The 20,141-nt window shown below is 40.3% G+C and overlaps 1 protein-coding gene across 1 annotated transcript in view; it reads left to right on the plus strand.

Moving 5' to 3' along the window:
* tdrd9 (tudor domain containing 9) overlaps nucleotides 1-20,141 on the plus strand; it is a 143,306-nt gene that overhangs the window by 35,484 nt on the left and 87,681 nt on the right. The window contains exons 4-8 of the mRNA XM_043697529.1: nucleotides 6,602-6,823; nucleotides 9,716-9,838; nucleotides 14,875-14,955; nucleotides 16,651-16,815; nucleotides 20,035-20,138. Coding sequence (XP_043553464.1) covers nucleotides 6,602-6,823; nucleotides 9,716-9,838; nucleotides 14,875-14,955; nucleotides 16,651-16,815; nucleotides 20,035-20,138 — 695 coding nt within the window. The remainder of the gene's footprint in view (nucleotides 1-6,601; nucleotides 6,824-9,715; nucleotides 9,839-14,874; nucleotides 14,956-16,650; nucleotides 16,816-20,034; nucleotides 20,139-20,141) is intronic.

Consider the following 20,141-nt stretch of genomic DNA (forward strand, 5'->3'; position numbering starts at 1 on the left):
ATCAGTGCTAGCATGTTTAACCAAGTGGTCACAATACAGATTAAAACCAGGCGTGAAGAGTGGGAATAGGGCAACAAAGACCAGGCAGGTAGTACAAGTGTCCTTGAGTCAAACTCACTCAAGCACTTTTTTAAACTTTGAATTTAGGTGAGGGCAATGCTTCGTGAAAAAATATGCAGGGATCCAAGCTTGTGGTCTGGGAACAGGTTGGAGAGCAAGATAACTAGAAGACAATGGTGGTTGTGATTTCATTGTTAGGGAACTGATGGGCATTTATTTGGTCATAGACTTGTCTTGTAAGGTGATGTATTACCCCCTGGGTGCTAGGTTCAAGAATATCCTGCAGCCTCTGTGACATTCATTTGTGTGATGGTGAATAGTCTGAGTTTCTGGTCCAGATTAGTATCAGTGATATTGTAGAAAGAGTAATATAATTTATGGAACTTTGCAAGAGACTGAAAAGCAGGAGCTCTGAAGCAGTTATCTAACTATTATTCTTGTACTTTATGCTGGTAAGTACAAAAAACTGAGCAAATGAAAATGAAAAGGGTTGCTACTGCTGTTGGGGAAGGTTTAAACATGGCAGGCGGAGATTCGGAGTGAAAACCAAGTTGATTATTGGAAATTGAAAAGCTGTAAATTCAAATGGAAATCACCAGAAATAATTCGTAGAATGAATTCACATTTAATTATAAAATAGTGTTAAAGTGCTCTTAATTTTGCCTTTTTCTCAGAATGCATACACAGATAAGTGAATTGATGGTATTTGTAGAATGAAAGGGTGCAATTTAATTACCATTGTTGAGACATTGTGACCAAGCCTGGGAACTGTATGTTAAAGGATATTTGGAACTAGGAGAGTTAGACAGAAAGGAAAAAAAGATGGCGGAACTGCTGATAACATTGGAGCAGTGTATTATTGAGAGATATCTCCTAAACTGAAAAACAGGATGTAGAACCTGTTTGTATTGAGTAAACAAGTGCAAACGCCAGCAAACATTGATAGGTGTGATTTACAGGCCACCAAACCAAAGTGGTAATGTGGGACAAAGTATAAATCAGGAAATCGGAGATGCATGAAGCAAGGCAAATGCAATAATCATGGATAACTTGAATCTACATGTGGGCTTGGTAAATCTAATGAGCAGCAATGATCTGGAGGAAAATTCTTGGCATGTTGGATAAGTTTCTGGATCAATGTGTTGAGGAACCAACAAGAGCACAGACCATTTCAGATCACATATTGTGAAATGAGAGAAGGCTGACGAACAATCTTGTGTAAAAAAAATAAACCCTTTAGAAGTAGTGACTAATAGTACAGCATTCTGTTAAGTTTGAAAGAAATGCATTTCATCTGAAACTAATCCCTTCAGTCTACACTTGAAATTCTGAAGGTGTGAGGCAGAAGCTGGCTCTGTTGGGTTGGAAAAGTACACTAAAAAGTTTGTAATGCTTAGAACATAGACTGACACAGCAAAGTACCAGTCCTTCGGCCCTCTATGATGTTGTACCGACCTATGGAAACAATCTGAAGCCCATCTAATCTAAACAATTCCATTATCATCCATATGTTTATCCAATGACCATCTAAATGCCCTTACAGTCAGTGAGTCTACAACTGTTGCAGGCAGGGCATTCCATGCCCTTAGTACTGAGTAAAGAACCTACCTCTGAAATCTGTCCTATATCTACCACCCCTCAATTTAAAGCTATGTCCCCTTGTGCTAGCCATCACGATCCAAGGAAAAAGGCTCTCACTGTCCATCCTATCTAAACATCTGATTATCTTGTATGCCTCTATTAAGTCACCTCTTAACCTTCTTCTCTCTAATGAAAACAGCCTCAAGTCCCTCAGCCTTTCCTCATAAGACCTTCCCTCCATACCAGGCAACATCTTGGTAAATCTCCTCTGAACCCTTTCCAGTGCTTCCATGTCCTCCTTACAATGCGGTGACCAGTACTGTGTGCAATACTCCAGGTAAGGCTGCAGATGCAACATGATGTCATAGCTCTGAAACTCAACTCAATCTCTCTACCAATAAAAGCTAACACACTGTATGTCTTCTTCACAACCTTATCAACCTGGGTGGCAACTTTCAGGGATCTAGGCACGTGGACCCAGAGTTCTCTCTGCTCATCCATACTACCAAGAATCTTGCCATTAGCCCAGTACTCTGCATTCCTCTTACTCCTTCCAAAATGAATCACCTCACACTTTTGTGTACTTAACTCAATTTGCCAGCTCTGCAGCTTATCTATGTCCCTCTGTAACCCACAACATCCTTCGGCACTATCCACACCTCCACCAACCTTTGTGTCATCTGCAAATTTACTAACCCATCCTTCTATGTCCTCATCTAGGTCATTTATAAAAATGACAAACTGCACTGACCACAAATCAGATCCTTGTGGAACACCACTAATAATTGAACTCCAGGATGAACATTTCCCATTAACCACCACCCTCTCTTTTCTTTCAGCTAGCCGATTTTGATCCAAACTGCTAAATCACCCTCAATTCCATGCCTCTATTTTCTGCATTAGCCTACTGTGGGGAACCTCTTCAAATGCTTTACTGAAATCCATATACACCACATCAACTGCTTTACTCTCAAATGCCTGTTTGGTCACCATCTCAAAGAACTCAACAAAGTTTGAGGCACTACCTACCCTTCACAAACTATGACTATCCCTAATCAATTTATTCCTTTCTAGATGATTATAAATCCTACTCTTAAAATCCTTTCCAACACTTTAGCCTGAACCGAAGTAAGGCTCACTGGTCTATCCTTACCAGGATTGTCTCCACTTTCGTTCTTGAACAAGGGAACAACATTTACTATTTCTGGCACTATTCCTTAGACAAATGCTGACATAAAGATCAAAGTCAAAGGCTGTGCAGTCTCCTCCCTAGCTTCCCAGAGAATCTTAGGATAAATCCCATCTGGTCCAGGAGACTGACTTACTTTCACACTTTCCAGAATTGCTAATACCTCCTCCTTATGAATCTCAATCCCATCTAGTCTAATTGCCGGTATCTCAGTATTCTTCTCGACAACATTATCGTTTTCGTCAGTGTTCACACAGGAAAAATATTCATTTTGCACCTCTCCTTTCTCTTTGGACTTCGCACAACTTCCCACTGCTGTTCTTGACAGGTCCGAATCTTATTCTAGTCATTCTTTTATTGCTGATATACCTACAGAAAGCTTTAGGGTTTTCCTTGATCCTACCTGCCAAAGTCTTCTCATATCCCCTCCTGGCTCTTCTTGGCTCTCTCTTTAGGTCCTTTCTGGTGCCCTAATTGAGCTTTCACGTCTCATCTTTACATTAGCCTCCTTCTGATTGACGAGAGATTCAACTTCTTTAGTAAACCACGGTTCCCTCGCTTGACCACTTCCTCCCGGCCTGACAGATACATACTTAGCAAGGACATGCATTAGCTGTTCCTTGAATAATCTCCATATTTCAATTGTTGCCATCCCCTGCAGTTTCCTTTCCAACCCTATGCATCCTAAATCTTGCCTAATTGCATCATAATTGCCTTACGCCCCCCCCCGGTCTCTAACTCTTGCTTGATTATCTGAGCGAGGCAGGTGGAGAGTGTTTTGTTCGGATAACTGTTCTGATTGTAAATAAAGAAAGCATTCTCAAGTGTAAATGGAACCCCATGACACACAGTCTCAGCCAGAACCACTGACTCATGTATTACACCAGTCAACTTGATCAAATCAAAACAAGGGCATTTATAATGAGTGAGAATTTTGAAATGCTTAAAATAGATTGAATTGTTCCATGACTTAAATGAATATATTTTAAAGAAATGTTAAAGTGAATTGGAGCTTCCCAGATAACTCAGAACATTTGTAAGTGCAGTCCTGTTCCTTTAACACCAAAAAGAAGTGGACGCTTTGGAGAGGGTGCACAGAAGGTTTACGAGGATGTTGCCTGGTATAGAAGGTACTAGCTATGAAGAAAGGTTGAGTAAGTTAGGTTTATTTTTTTTTGATAAAAGGAGATTGAGGGGGGACCTGATTGAGGTTTATAAAATCATGAAGGGTATAGACAGGGTGGATAGAGACAAGCTTTTTCCCAGGGTGAAGGATTCAATAACGAGAAGTCACACTTTCAAGGTGAGAGGTGAAAGGTTTAAGGGGGATACACGGGGCAAGTACTTCACACAGAGGGTGGTGGGCGTTTGGAACGCGTTGCCAGCAGAGGTGGTTGAGGTGGGCACGGTAGATTAATTTAAGATCCGTCTGGATAAATGCATGAGTAGATGGGGAGTAGAGGGATACAGATGCTTAAGAATTGACCGACAGGTTTAGACAGTACATTTGGATTGGCTCAGGCTTGGAGGGCTGAAGGGCCTGTTCCTGGCTGTAAATTTTTTTTGTTTTTGTTATGATATGTGTTGCAATACCTCAAACTGAGTCTCTGTGTGCTACAGTAAACTTTCTCAAAGAGTTTTTCAATTGCATTTTTTTTGTAAGAAGTACCCAGATGCTAAATTGAATTTGTCCTGCATCGTTGGAAAATGGGCTTCCCATTTTGAACACAAACAATTATACCTGTACCTTGTTACTTTCACTCTTATCCGGAATCATCTTTGCAATCCTTACCTCTACATCCCTGGAACTTTTCAGAGGCCTATAGAAAACACCCAACAGGATGACCTCACCTTCCCTGTTTCTAACCTCAACTCATGCTACCTCAGTCGACAAGTTCTCATCAAACGTCCTTTCTGCCACCGTAATGCTGTCCTTGACTAACAATGCCAAACCTCCCCTTCTTTTACCACCTTCCCTGTACTTACTGAAACATCTAAACCCTGGAACCTGCAACAACCATTCCTGTCCATTTTTTATCCATGTCTTTGAAATGGCCACAATGTCGAAGTCCCAGATACATGCTACAAGTTCATCTACTTATTCCGGATTCTCCTGATGTTTAAGTAGACACACTTAAAGCCATTTTCCTGCGACCTTGAAACCCTATTTATGACCTCACTACTCTCAACCTCTAGTACTCTGGAGCAAAAATTCGGGTTTCCATGAAAAATATATTGCTTCAAGAATACTCACCTGGAGATAGAAGCGCCGTGGCCAACATGAAAAGTGAAAGGTAATGTCAAATCAAAGGGAGAGGCTTGATATTAGGAATCTCCCAGGCGTAATCTATGATCTCCAGGATGTGGAACACATTACCACTCTCACTTGGACCTGAACACCAACTTGTGCCACTGAACCTTGTATCGGTCTAAAATGGCTGCTATCACACTTCCAACGGGACCACTCTGCTGTGGATAGAGCTGCGTAGTGTGACACAGATGGCATTGGGTTCAGGACACAGATGCAGTGGGCCGAATGGGAGGTGAAGGGGCCTGAGTCTCTGCAGAATTTGGCAGCTAGTGAATGGGAAGTAGGGAGAAAGTGGGGAGCCCAAAGTTGTCCAATACAGCACCTATGATTTGAGAAATATCAAGCACACTATGTCCACTGCTAGTTATCCATTATGTGAATTTAAGAATGCAAGATTGATGTTTAAAAGTTGACCCAGGCCCCTTATTAAATAAGTTTCCACTAGTTACAACAGTCTGTGGAACATCTAGAGAGTATTATGATTCATGTGTTCATCTTGGTAATGGTGACACTAATAATCATCTTTTAATGTGCTAAGAAACTCATTACTGTACATGATGAAACTAACAAGTGGTGTGTAGTTTCTAGAGTAATTTTTGATGATTAAAAGTTGGGTTGCTCTCAGGTACTAAACTAGATACTCTGATTAGAAATGCTATGATAAATCCATTTCAACTGCATAAACAGGACTAAATCATTCTCAAATTTACCAAACATTTCTAACAATCTTTTAAAAATAACATTCCAAAGCACTGACCGATTCTGTTGGTTCACAGAAGATGTTAATTTCGATTAGCAAATGAATTGGAGCACAACCCTGGCCAAAAAAAGGTACTTAAAATTATTGCTACTTTGAAGGTTTCCTGTTTCTGAATTACTGATTGCACCAACATCTGAGTGTTTTAGCAGTTAGTCAAATACATAACATTAAGTAAATGTGGTCAAGAAAAGGTGCTTGCATGCTTATCCATCCTTGATGTTGATATTGTTTTGAAGATATTTATTGCTCATTCTGGTTCAATGCAACTGAGAACCTTGATAAGCAGTTTTGCCTTGTTAACGCTGGAGTTATTATTAAAACCAGATGGATGAAGAATGCCCTGAAAGAATGTTAAATGGCAGTTCATTTTAGCATGAGAAGATTATCTATCATTTTCAATTCACTAATAGTTAAAATTTTGGCACATGGAAATATAGGGAGAGGTTCTGAAGTTGTTCCATTTGGCCTCATTTAATTGATGTGTAAGTCCCAAATAGAAGAACGCACTCTGTTTACCGATTCCTGTGTTTTGAAAAATTGAGTTCAGATTTTGAAACCGCTGGCAGCTTAATTTGCACACTATGGGATGGTCCAGGTAATTTTTTTTTTGTCCAGTGACCTCCATTATGTAATCATATCTGCTTATGCTGAGATTAATTTCACTGTTTAATCTTAACGAGTTTTCATTTTGTCATTGCAGCTTGTTGATCTCATTGAAAATAACTCCGTAGTCATCGTACGAGGTGCAACGGGCAGTGGTAAGAGTACACAACTGCCTCAGTATATTCTTGAATACTATTTAAAGAAACCTGCATTCTGCAATATTGTTGTAACCCAGCCACGAAAAATTGGAGCAATCAGTATTGCACGCTGGATCTGCAAAGAACGTTGTTTGTCAATAGGAGGCTTGGTTGGATATCAGGTATGTTGATTCTGCCACTTGTAAAGGTTACACTTTAACCTTTACAATTCTTTATGATGCTCATAATATTATCTTTGAAAGTTTTTTCCAATGTGACTGATTAGTGTTAACAACTATTGTGTTAGTGGCTTTGAATATATTTTATATTCTCTATTCTGCCAAAAGTGTTTGATTTTTTTATCTTCTCCATTTTTTTTTAATAAAGTGCAACTTTAAGAATAAACACATGTGTTTGACACCTTGGATTTTTCTTTACAAGGGAGAAATTTAATCCAAAATTCTAATTTATTTAAATTCCTTAACTGGAAATGAGGATTTTCATTAGCACATCTTCAGAATAATTGAGTCAGAGTAGGTCAGGTAGCATTCATGGAGAGAGAGACCCAGGTGACATTTTGAGTATAGGTGACTCTCAGAGCTGACATTAAGTGTGGAAAAGGCAACATTTATGAAATAGTGGGAGGTTTGGGGGGTGGGTTGGAAAACTGGGGGTGTGCTCAAGGAATGGAGTCCATGGTCTCTGGGACACGTTAGTCCATTCCTCGACCACCAACATCACATCTCCTTCCCATGGCAACTTCTCATGTAACTGTAGAAGATGCAACACTTGCCCCTTCACCTCCTCCCTGCTTACCATCCAGGAACCTTAAGTGTTTCCAGGTAAAGCAGCATTTCACCTGTACCACCTCCAACCTGGTCTGTTGCTGGACCCAGTATGGCCTACTCTACAATAGAGAAACCAAATGTAGACTGGGTGACCACTTTGCAGAACACCGTCAGTATGTACACAAGCGTGACCTCAACCTTCCTGTAGCCGGTCATGTTAACACAGCATTCTGCTCGCATGCCCACTTGTCTGTCCTCTACATGCTGCAATGCTCCAGAGGATCATAGTGCAAATTGGAGGGACAACATCTCATCTTCAAACTAGGTATCTCACAACCTTCTGGACTTAATATTGAATTCAATACCTACAGATTGTGAACCCAGTCACGTTTTTGTCCTTTTCTTATAGCTTTGCTTGTTGCATTCTCCATCCCCATGAGCACACCCCCAGTTTTCCAACCCACCCCCCAAACCTCTCACTATTTCATAAATGTTGCCTTTTCCACACTTAATGTCAGCTCTGATGAGAGTCACCTATACTAAAAATGTTAGCTGGGTCTCTCTTTCCATGAATGCTACCTGACCTGCTCTATCCCTTCGCCCCACTCCAGTGGGACTGTGTATCCTCTACATTTAGACATTGTTTTATCATTCTCACTTTCCAGTCACTTAATCTGTAGAACATAGAACATAGAAGAATACAGCGCAGTACATTTACCCCCACTGTACTATCAGTACTCTTTTTCCCTCTGCACTGCGCTCCCCTCCCCCTCTCCCCCCACCCTTACAAAAAATAAATGCTGCGCCTTCTGTGGGCTGGAGTAGTGCTGAAACTGTGTCCACTTATGTTGCAGGCAGTGCAGTATCCTGAGAGCTAAAGATACTTGAGATATTTTTGACAGCCACTCAGTGAATATAAGTGTGTAAATAATGAGGGGATCGGCTCCCATATGAGGGGGTTGTATGAGTCATGTGAGAGAGCCAGATATACACGAATATTCCCTGGTGGGCAGTGGGTCTGCTCGAGATCAGAGTGAAAGGAATTGGGTCAAGTATGGGTAGTGGTTGTGGGAATCAGGTATGGGAAGTTGAATCAGGTTAGATCAAAGTGGGATTCATAGGGATATGGGGAATCTGGTTTGATAGTATGTGGAAGGGTTTGATGACAGTTAGTCAGAAGTCTTGCTGTGGGGTCTGTCCTCAGTGCAGACATCAGAGTGTCTATGGATGGTCAGGAAATATTTTTGTGGGGGAGACTGCAGTTTTATAGTTTGGGTTAAAACAGGTTTTCATCTCTAAACTTTCCTGGCTAACTATTCAGAGATAAGTGAATTTGATCCATCTGAAGTCTCCAACTCTAAATTGGAGTTGGGACATGTACAGAGGTTTTCAGGACAAAAGCCTATAGGAAGCTACAGAAGTTTCTGTCGGTTCAACTTTGTTGAATTTTCCATGTGATCCTCAAGTGCAACTCCAGTTTATGATTTGGTAACAATTACCTTTCCAGCAAAAGATCTGGGCTCTTACTATTATATTATTAAAATTTCTGTGGCTGATGTTGAAGACAAATTAATCATGGATGGAATAGTCATTTCAACTGATGATATGACTACACAAGTCAGATCCCAGTCCAAAATCTGACTTGATAGAAGTTTTGTTTTGGTTTTGCTATGTGTCTTTCACCGAAATGCAAATATGCAAAGCTGCAGGTTTGTTTTAAACAATGAAACATATGTTTATTTCGCAAAAAATAGTGAAGATAAAATATAATAAACTAAACTATTTCACAGAGGTAATTTCCTTCTCTTTCATGTTTATAAAACTTAATTTAATTGTGGCGTCATTTCCCATCTTGAGAATCTGAGCTTCTTCCAGCACCTTTTATACAATTGGGCTTAGACTTTTGAAACTTAATATCACTCTGCTAAACAAAGTTTAAGAGGCATTTAGACAAACACAAATGACAAGCAAAGAAAAGAGGGAACAAAACAGAAATTGCAGGAAAAGCTCAACAGGTCTGGCAGCACCTGTGAAGAGAAATCAGAGTTAACATTTTGGGTCTGGTGACCCTTCCTCAGTTCTGGGTCAAAAATTAATTTTGAGTAAAATAGGACAATTGAAATTCCAGTGGCACAGAAGAAATGTTTCATAGAAATTGTATGTATCATTGTGTTGGCATGTTGCATCAGTTTAAAAGTAGATATCAGTTAATGCACCTAATTCATTTTTCTTTTATTATTACTGTTATTACTTTGAATAATTTCATGTTTTTTGTTGTTGAAATAGGTTGGATTAGAAAAAGAAGTTGGTGCAGACACTCAACTAACTTACATGACAACAGGCGTTCTGCTTCAAAAAATTGTTAATGCAAAATGCCTGACTGAATTTACACACATCTTCATTGATGAAGTAGGATATTTTCCATCAACTTTCTCATCATTAAATGTTGAGGCTTGATTTAACCAAAAAATCATTCCTAAGATCTTTGTGTATTTATTACCAGTCCCTAATTGCTATTGAGGCTGGTGGGCAGCCCCCTTAAAGTGAAGTCCATATGATGTCTGCACATATACAATATAGTTAAGAGGTTGTGAAGGCCAGTTCATTGCATTATTTTAAGATAGAGTTCTTGATTGTTAAAGGGACCAAAGGTTATGGGGAGAAGGCAGGAGAATGGGGTTGAGAAACTTATCAGCCATGATTGAATGATAGAGCAAACTCAGTGGACCAAATGGTTTCTTTTCTGCTCCATTGTCTTCTGGTATGTCAATGCTGAGGGGGAAGTGAATATTTAATATATATTGAATGGACAAACTTAGAAAGTGGGTTGCTTTGTTCTGGATAATGATGAGCTTTTTTGACTTAGCTAGGTATCAAAATGTAATGTTTTATGGCTGGAGGATAGGTTCTTGGGAGTCATGAGCAGAGTGGCCTCTAAGTTTCTTGCTGGCTGCTCAGGCCTCCGAGGTGTGTACTAGCGACATCCGGAACTGACTGTGCCATGATTGGCAAGTTGATGCTATTTTGTGTGTGTGTGGAGCGTTGGAGCTGCTGTGCACACAAGTAACGTGTAATTGAAAGTGAGAGTTTAATCCTTTGTTTCCTTTTAGACCAGATTGGACTCAGATTAATTTGTTTAAACTCAGTTTGCACGCCTGGGAGACGTACATATCCAAAAATGGCATACAGCTCAAGTAATGATTGCAAGAACAAGGCTTTTATACAATTTATGCAGATAACAGGCTTCCAATCAAAATATTACGCATTTACTCACCCATATCTCTATCTAATCATGTTCGCAAAGTTTACGTTTCATGTTAGTGTACCTGACTATGTTATCAAATCATTCTACATGTTCACATCTCCTTACTGCAGTAGGTACCTGACTATTACCAAGAAACTGAAACTGCTTTCCCCTTTCACACCCTCCTATTACATATGCTGTCTATTTTCTCTTTTAGAGGTAACATTGGTCAGGAGGTGAAATTCCCACCACAGTTCACAGCCTTAGACATTAAGTAGATGGATCAATTATGCTGTTTGCCTGAATGGTTCCCTTAACTTTTTGTACTATTTGATTATGAGTGTCACCATTAAATAAAGCATTTGTTGCTCAACCTTAATTGCCTGTGAGAAGGAGATAATGAGGTAAAAACAAAGACTGCAGATGCTGGAAACCAGATTCTGGATTAGTGGTGCTGGAAAAGCACGGTTCAGGCAGCATCCAAGGAGCAATTCAGCTGGGGTATTTTCTCTACCTTTTGATCCTGGAGATTGAGGTTCAAGTCCTATCTGCTCCACAGGTGTGTTAAAGCATCTCTGAACAGAAGGGGGATTTAGTAATGGAATGTGACGAAATGGCGAGGCATTGAATAGGTATTTTGTGTCGCTCTTCGCACTGGAGGACATGAATAACATGCCAGAAATTGACAAAGAGATGAAGGTAGGTGAGAACCTGGAAACAATCATCATCACGAAGGAGATAGTGTTGGGCAGGCTAATGGACCTAAAGGTAGACAAGTCTCCTGGCACTGATGGAATACATCCCAGGGTGCTAAAAGTAATGGTAGGAGAAATAACAAATGCACTTGTGGTAATTTTTCAAAATTCACTGAACTCTGGGGCAGTTCCAGCGGATTGAAAAACAGCCACTGTTGAAAAAGGAAGATAGACAAAAGATGGGGAATTATATACCAGTTGGCTTAGCTTCTATAGTGGGGAAAATGTTTGAGTCTATTATCAAGGAAGAAATAGCAAGGCATCGAGATAGAAATTGTCCGGTTGGGCAGACACAGCATAGGTCCATGAAGGAACAGGTCATGCGTAACTAATCTTTTGGAATTCTGTGAAGACATTACAAGTATGGTGGACACTGGGGACCCAGTAGATGTAGTGTATCTAGATTTCCAAAAGAAATTTGACAAGGTGCCGCACAGAAAGCTGTTGCCTAAGAAAAAGATGCTAGGCGTTATGGGCAGTGTCTTAGCAAGGATAGAGGATTGGTTAACCAACAGGAAGCAAAGTGTGGGAATAAATAAATGCTATTCTGGTTGACAATCAGTGACTAGTGGTGTGCCTCAGGTATCAGTCTTGGGACTGCAATTAGAGATGATTTGGAGTTGGTGACCACATGTAGTGTAACCATCTAAGATGCATGGTAGAGTAAAGTGTGCAGAGGACTGTGAAGTCTTGCAAAGGGATGTAGACAGTAGTGGGCAAAGGTCTGACAGATGGATCACAGTATTAATAAATGTGAAGTCATCCATTTTGGTAGGAATAACAGTAAAAATGACTATTACTTAATGGTAAGAAATTGCAGCACACTGCTGTGCAGAATCACAGAAGGTAAGTCTGCAGGTGCAACAGTTAATTAAGAAAGCAAATGGAATTTTGTCCTTCATTGTGTTGAGTTTAGAAACAGGGAGGTTGTGTTGCAGCTATATCGGGTGCTGGTGAAACCACACTTGGAGATTTGGTTGCCTTACTTTGGGAAAGGATTACTGGCACTGGAGGGGGTGTAAAGGAGATTCACTAGGTTGATTCTGGAGTTGTGAGGGTTGGCTTATGAGGAGAGACTGAGTAGACTGGGATTATATTCATTGGAATTCAGAAGAATTTTGTAGAAACATAAAATTATGAAGAGAATAGATAAGATCGAAGTAGAGAGGATGTTTCCACTGGTGGGTGAAACTAGGTTAAGAGGCATAGCCTCAAAATTAGGGGGAGCAGCTTAGGACGGAATTGAGAAGCAACGTCTTCACCCAGAGATTTGTGAATCTATGGAATTCCTTACCTAATGAAGTGGTTGAGGCTTCCTGAGTAAATGTTCTTAAAGTTAAGATTTTTTGAACAGTAAAAGAATTAAAGGTTATAGTGAGAGAGTGGGTAAGTGGAGCTGAGGCCACGAAAATATCAACCATGATCACCTTGAATAGCGGAGCAGGCTTCAAAGTCCAGGTGGCCTGCTCCTGCTCCTAGTTTTCATCTTATGTTCTTATTTACTACAAAATATCTGCAACCAGTGATTGTGGGATATTTGTGCAACTGGAGCTCTGAATCCATTTTTGGGAGCTGCCCAGTCTAGCCCTAAATGTGTTCCAGGGATTTTCTCTGTTATGTCAAGCAAACTCAGTTCAATGTAGGAAACACTTGTTAGGGTGGTAGTTAACATTCGGAATGAAACAGATATCAACTGAGATTTCCTCTCCTGTTACTGCTCAGTCTGGCTTGATGTTTGTCAAAAGGATTAGACATGGATGAGACTTTGGAAAGTTGTTGTATTTGTGAGCCAAGCAAGAGTCTGCAGTTTCTAGGAAATTGGGTGTGAAAGTTTGGCGTGGGAAAGCAAATTAAACCAATTTCCTGAACTCTCGAAAAGCTCCTTATAAGGTGGTGAGGACAAGCCAGGGAACTATAGATCAGTGAGCCTGATGTTGGTGGTGGGCAAGTTATTGAAGGGAATCCTGAGAGACAGGATGTACATGTATTTGGAAAGGCAAGGACTGATTAGGATTAGTCAACATGGCTTTGTGCATGGGAAATGGTGTTTCTCAAACTTGATGGAGTTTTGTAAAGAAGCAACAAAGAGGATTGATGAGGGCAAAGCAGTAGATGTGATCTATATCGACTTGAGTAAGGCGTTTGACAAGCTTTCCCATGGGAGACTGGTTAGCAAGGTTAGATCTCACAAAACACAGAGAGACTTAGTCTTTCGGATACAGAACTGGCACAAAGGCAGAGGGTAGTGGTGGAGGGTTGTCTTTCAGACTGGAGGCCTGTGACCAGTGGAGTGCTGCAAGGATCGGTGCTGGGTCCACTACTTTTCATCATTTATATGAATGATTTGGATGTGCGCATAAGAGGTATTGTTATTACGTTTGCAGATGACACCAAATTTGGAGATGTAGTGGACAGCAAAAAAGGGTTACTTCGGATTACAACGGGGTCTTGATCGGATGGGCCAATGGGCTGAGAAGTGGCAAATGGAGTTTAATTTAGATAAATGTGAGGTGCTGCATTTTGGAAAAGCAAATCTTAGCAGGACTTATACACTTAATGATAAGGTCCTGGGGAGTGTTGCTAAACAAAGAGACCTTGGAGTGCACGTTCATAGCTCCTTGAAAGTAGAGTCACAGGTAGATAGGATTTTTGGTATGATTTCCTTTATTGGTCAGAGTATTGAGTACAGGAGTTGGGATGTCATGTTGTGGCTATACAGGATATTGGTTAGGCCACTGTTGGAATATTGCATGCAGTTCTGGTCTCCTTCCTATTGAAAAGATGTTGTGAAACTTGAAAGGGTTCAGGAAAGATTTACAAGGATGTTGCCAGGGTTGGAGGATTTGAGCTATAGGGAGAGGCTGAACAGGCTGGGGCTATTTTCCCTGGAGCGTCGGAGGCTGAGGGGTGACCTTTATCGAGGTTTACAAAATTGAGGGGCATGGATTGGATAAATAGGCAGAGCCATTTCCCTGGGTTGAGGGGGTCCATAACCAGAGGGTATAGGTTTAGGGTGAGAGGGGAAAGATATAAAAGCGATCTAAGGGACAACTTTTTCACGCAGAGGGTGGTATGTGTATGGAATGAGCTGCAGAGGAAGTGGTGGAGGTAAGTACAATTGCAACATTTAAAAGGCATCTGGATGGGTATGTGAATAGGAAGGATTTGGAGAGATGTGGGCCGTGTGCTGGCAGGTGGGACTAGATTGGGTTGGGATATCTGGTTGGCATGGATGGGTTGGACCGAAGGATCTGTTTCCGTGCTGTGCATCTCTGACTTTGACTCGAAGTTGTACATGTTCTAGGATTATGACTATATCTGATCTTTGGGTTCAAATGATAATTGGAAAAAGATGACATTTTGTGAATAATTGTGAAGATTTCATAAAACTGACATATAAAACAGGAAAAATGAGCAGCTTCTGTACTTATTGTCATCATGTTCAGGTCCACGAACGCACTGAAGAAATGGATTTTCTGTTGCTGGTTGTCCGTAAGCTACTCCGTACAAATTCACGGTTTGTTAAGGTGAGTCTTTCATAAAATGCCTAAACAGATTCCTTCAATGATTACCACCTACACAAAGATATTTACAATTTTATCTGTGCAATATCTAGTGCAAAAGTGTAGCACATTTCATTCTTTGTTGTAAAGCATGTTATATGTGCTATGAATGAGTTGCTCAGGCCATGTGAGGAACTAAAGAAACATGTAATTGTTGGGGCTTATATTTGTTATATGTTTGGAGTTTGGTCAGTTTGGTGACATTTGACAATTCCTTACAATACTGTGGTGTTATATTTTGTTCAGTGGTAGCACTTCTGCCTCGTATCAGAGCATTGTTGGATCTCACCTCATTATGAAGTGTTGCACATGTCATCTAGGTCAGTCTGTCCCAAATTATTTTTCAGTGTAACCCCATTTTAACACTTGAGAATCAACCTAACGTCAGGCACCAAAAAAAAGCACTGTAGCATTCAGTGTATAATTACTGATGTTTCTACATTGCAGATCAATATGTAATACATGATATCAGTAGGAAAATGTATTTTAGTTTACTGGGTCAAAAGATGATTTCATATTCTTATGTAGGCTTTAGCCATGCTGTTCACAATCCTGGTGATAGATGACTCAGTGCTGTGTTGCCCATTGCCCTCTATAAAGATGGCACTTGTTCGTCTGGGCATGTCAGCAGGGGAAATCTGTCAGCTGTCTCCCTGTTCAGCACAAACACAAGACCAGTAGCTACTTATTTGGGGTTGTGCCCTAAATGTGAAGCCTCTCTGTCCATCCTCCATGCTGTCCTCTGCCATGAGAACGGACCTCTATGTCACAGAAGCCAAACACCAACTCTCCAACACCACATCCTACCTCCCCTTTGCCCACAACCCCACTGGACTCTATCAGGCCAAAATCACCTGCACTGTCCATGTCCTCATTGCCTCCGGTGATTTCCCCTCCACTGTCTCCAAACTCATGGTCTCCCAGCCCGATACTGTCCAGTTCTACCTGCTCCCCAATATCCACAAGCCCAACTACCCTGGCCCACTGAACTCCTACCTCGACTCCATCCTCTTTCCCTTAGTTCAGGCACTTCCCTACCTACATCACTTAATGAGGCATTAAGTGAATGCAATTTTTTTCCCATGCGATTCCTTCTTAGTTTTCCCTATCCTTTGTCTCCAAACTATAAAAGAAACCTCATTGGAGTTTCAGTTTCTAACATGACATTTAAACTACCTCCTTGCAGAGATGCACCTTTTTTATGGTATAATTCAGGTACAGGTCAGCATGGATAGGCATAAAATTAACATGGAAATCTATATATTTATAAATATTGATGCTATAACTTGCTGTTGCTAAAGGTCTATAGAAATAGGAGCATGCATAGGCCACTTAAATTCTTGAGCATGCTCTGCCGTTTAGCTGGAGCATCGCTGATATTCTACCATGACACCATTTCTTGCTGTATCCCAATTTCCTTTCAGTATCTAGAAATCTATTGATCTGTCTTGAGTATACTCAGTCTCCACGGACCTCTGCATTGATCTGGATTCAAAACAAGAAAGGACAACCTAAACCAATAATTTATTTACCATAATGCATTGATTGGATGGCATCTGGAGTGCTTATGTACTTATAGTGTTTCAAAATGTTTTTGTTTTAATTTTGATAAATTCATGGTAGTTTTCACTTTGAAAAGTGTTTGTTAAATTCTCACAGGTGATTCTAATGTCTGCTACAATTAATTGCATGGAATTTGCAGACTACTTTGCAGTACCATTCCGAAAGACCCTGACCCCTGCCTATGTATTTGAGGTAGATGGAGTCCCATACAGCATTGATGAATATTATCTTGATGATCTCAAAGAGCTGATCCATTTCCAGGTGAGATGGTTTTTAATAAATTTTTGCAAAATTAAGCTTTTTTTTGGATTTTCTGAAAAATAGAAATCAAGACAGAAGTGCATATTTGAAATTTTATGTTCAACTTTCATGACTTTGGAGAATTTGTATGTTTTAATGTTCTCCAGAGTTAAGGATAGCTTTTATTCTAATAATCCAATTGCCCTTTGTGGGGCACAGGCAGGAATTATTTTTTTTTCCCTTGGTAGAGTGATCAGTGACCAGGGTTGGGGAGAGGAGGTTTAGAGGGGACGTGAGGATAAGTTTTTTTTAAACTATTCAGAGTTGGAACGCATCACCTGTAAGGGTGGTACAGGCAGAAACACTCATGACATTTAAGTCGTCTTGAGATGTGCGTTTGTGATGCCAGTGCGCACAAGGCTCTGGGCCAAGTGCTGGACAATGGGAATAGAATAGTTAGGTAGTTGTTTTTAATGTACGTAGACTTGATGGGCCCCAAATGTCTTTTCCCCGAATATCTCTAATGCTGAGAGAAATCAACAGACAGCAGGTCCTGGCAAGTTAAAATGATCACCCCAACAACCTTGTGGACAAGGGGACATTGATCTTCCTTCTCAGATTTCCCCTTGACCCTTAATAGCAATATTTTATTTTTGTGTTTGTTCACATGTGTATACGGGAAGTGTTAAAATTCTAACGAGTAGAGACACATGTCAGTAGTTCATAATTGTTCACCTAGTGTTCCATCTTTTCATTATTTTTCCAAAAGTAATTCTTAAGTACAGAAAGCTGGTCCATGCTTTCTATCAATCAGGGTGTAAAAAACATAAGTTGGGGAATTTTGTGTACTTCTCATAAAAGCTTTAACTAGTGATTAGTTAGGAAATCGTGGGCCTTGATTTCCAGTACACAGTTCCAGTGAGATATAACAAGTGTTAAAAGTGTGTGTGTTGACATTTAGAGGGGATCGCATCAATGTGCATCATCTGGCTAAAGCTGATGTATTTATTGGCCAATCACGGAACGTCTTTTTTCGCTTTCTTTGTTTTCTACATAGTTTTTCTCTCCACTGTTGCTGCTAGACCTGCATTGTTTCTTGAGCACTTTGTGTATTTATTTCAGGTCTCCGGCATCCACATATTTTGCTTTCATCATTCAATTTGTGTTTGTTGCCTCTTCCAATGTAGAAGAAGAAATTGGTTAGAAATTGTTGTCTCTTAAAGTATAAGTAGTGAGGATGAGGCGCCCTTTGATATACGAAGAAAGAGGGTTGAGAACGAAAGTTCGTATGTCATGGATTTGAATAATGTCAGTTGACAACAAATATCTTGAGCTTGAGTTAAAAAAAAACAGAGTCATGTAAACATAGTTGCACATCATGGAAACAGATATTTCGGTCCAACTCGTCTATGCCGACCAGATATCCTAAATTAATCTAGTCCCATTTGCCAACATTTGGCCCATATCCCTCTAAACCCTTCCTATTCATATACTTATCCAGGTAACTTTTTAAATGTTGTTATTGTACCAGCATCCACCACTTCCTTTGGCTGTTAGTTTGAGACATGCACCATCCTCTGCATGAAAATATTGCCCCTTAGGTCTCTTTTTAAATCTTTCCCCTCTCACCTTAAGCCTTTGCCATCTAGTTTTGGACTCCTCCACCCCAGGGAAAAGACCATGGCTATTCACCCTATCCATGCTCCTCATGGTTTTATAGACCTCTACACGGTGACCCCTTGGCCTCTGATGCTCCACAAAAAACAGCCCCAGCCTATTCAGCCTCTCCCTATAGCTCAAACCCTCCAACACCAGCAACATCCTTGTAAATCTTTTCTGAACCATTTCAAGTTTCACAATATCTTCCCTATAGCCAGGAGACCAGATTTGTACTCAGTATTCCAAAGTACCCTAATCAATGTCCTGTAGTCAATGCACTAACCAATTAAGGCAAGCATACCAAATGCCGCCTTCACTATTCTCCGTACCTGCAATTCACTTTCAAGGAGCCATGAACCTGCACTCCAAGGTCTCTTTGCTCAGCAACACTCGCCAGGACCTTTCCATTAAGTGTACAAGTCCTGCCCTGATTTGCCTTTCCGAAACACAGCACCTCACATTCATCTAAATCAAATTCCATCTGCCACTCAGCCCATTGGCCGATCTGATCAAGATCCTAGGCAAAAGTGAGAACTGCAGATGCTGGAGATCAGAGTCAAGATTAGAGTGGTGCTGGAAAAACACAGCAGGTCAGGCAGCATCCGAGGACTAGGAAAATTGATGTTTTGGGCAAAAGCCCTTCATCACGAATGAGGTGTTGTGCTTTGTGGTAATCTTCTTTGCTGAGCACTGTAGCTCCAATTTTGATGTCATCTGCAGACTTACTAACTATACCTCCTATGTTCACATTCAAATCGTTTATGTAAATGACTAAAAGCAATGGTCCCAGCACTGATCCTTGTGGTACAACGCCATTGTAGTTGGGGAAAAAAATATAAAGGCTTTAGAATGGGAAGAGGCAATTTAGCCAGATATGGCAATCTTTGTAGCTTGATCATGATCATGAACATTCACAGGAGGTCCATGAGCAGAATTGGTCACGAATAAAGGGAGGGATCACCTGGACTATCAACTATTGTAATTTGCTTAAAAATGATTGTGGCTGCTATTTGGGATTTTGGCTATGGTAACAGTTGAGAATCTAAAGTTCACCTTAGTGGCCTTGCAATGGTTCCTGCACCTGACTGCAATCCTTTGAAGATAGTATTGTCATGTAATGATTGTATCACTGGATTGTATGGAGTGATATTGCAGAGAAAATTATGCCATAATGTCAGTTTGATCATCTGTATACAGCTTTAATGTGATCAGTAAATAAAAATTCAGATCATTATAGGGCCTTGAGACTGTCAAATTATTATTTATAGCAAACTGGTTCGCTGATGTCCTTTCGGGAAAGTGCAATTATCATCCTTATTTGATCTGTCTTAACCTTGCCTTTATTACCATCCTAATGTGCTTTACAGTTGACTTTGAATCAAACTGGCAAACTGCATCGATCTGGGACCAAAATTGCCACCACTTTTTCAAGAGGAATTGGGGATATGCGATAAATAAGTAATAGTATTTCCAGTAATGTCTACATCTCATGAATTTATTTTATTAAAAGAAGTTTTCTTGCATTACTTTGTTAGTGCTTTCCAGATATGGAATGATTGTTTTATTCTGTTTAATTCCTAGATTTCACCTTCATTTTGTAATGAACCAAAAATCCTGCCTGAAGTCTATAACACAGCAGTAACTCTGATCCTCTACTTTGATGAGCTAGAAAATAAAGAAAATGGGTA

This window comes from Chiloscyllium plagiosum, chromosome 10 (assembly GCF_004010195.1).
Source record: "Chiloscyllium plagiosum isolate BGI_BamShark_2017 chromosome 10, ASM401019v2, whole genome shotgun sequence".
Lineage (NCBI taxonomy): Eukaryota > Metazoa > Chordata > Chondrichthyes > Orectolobiformes > Hemiscylliidae > Chiloscyllium > Chiloscyllium plagiosum.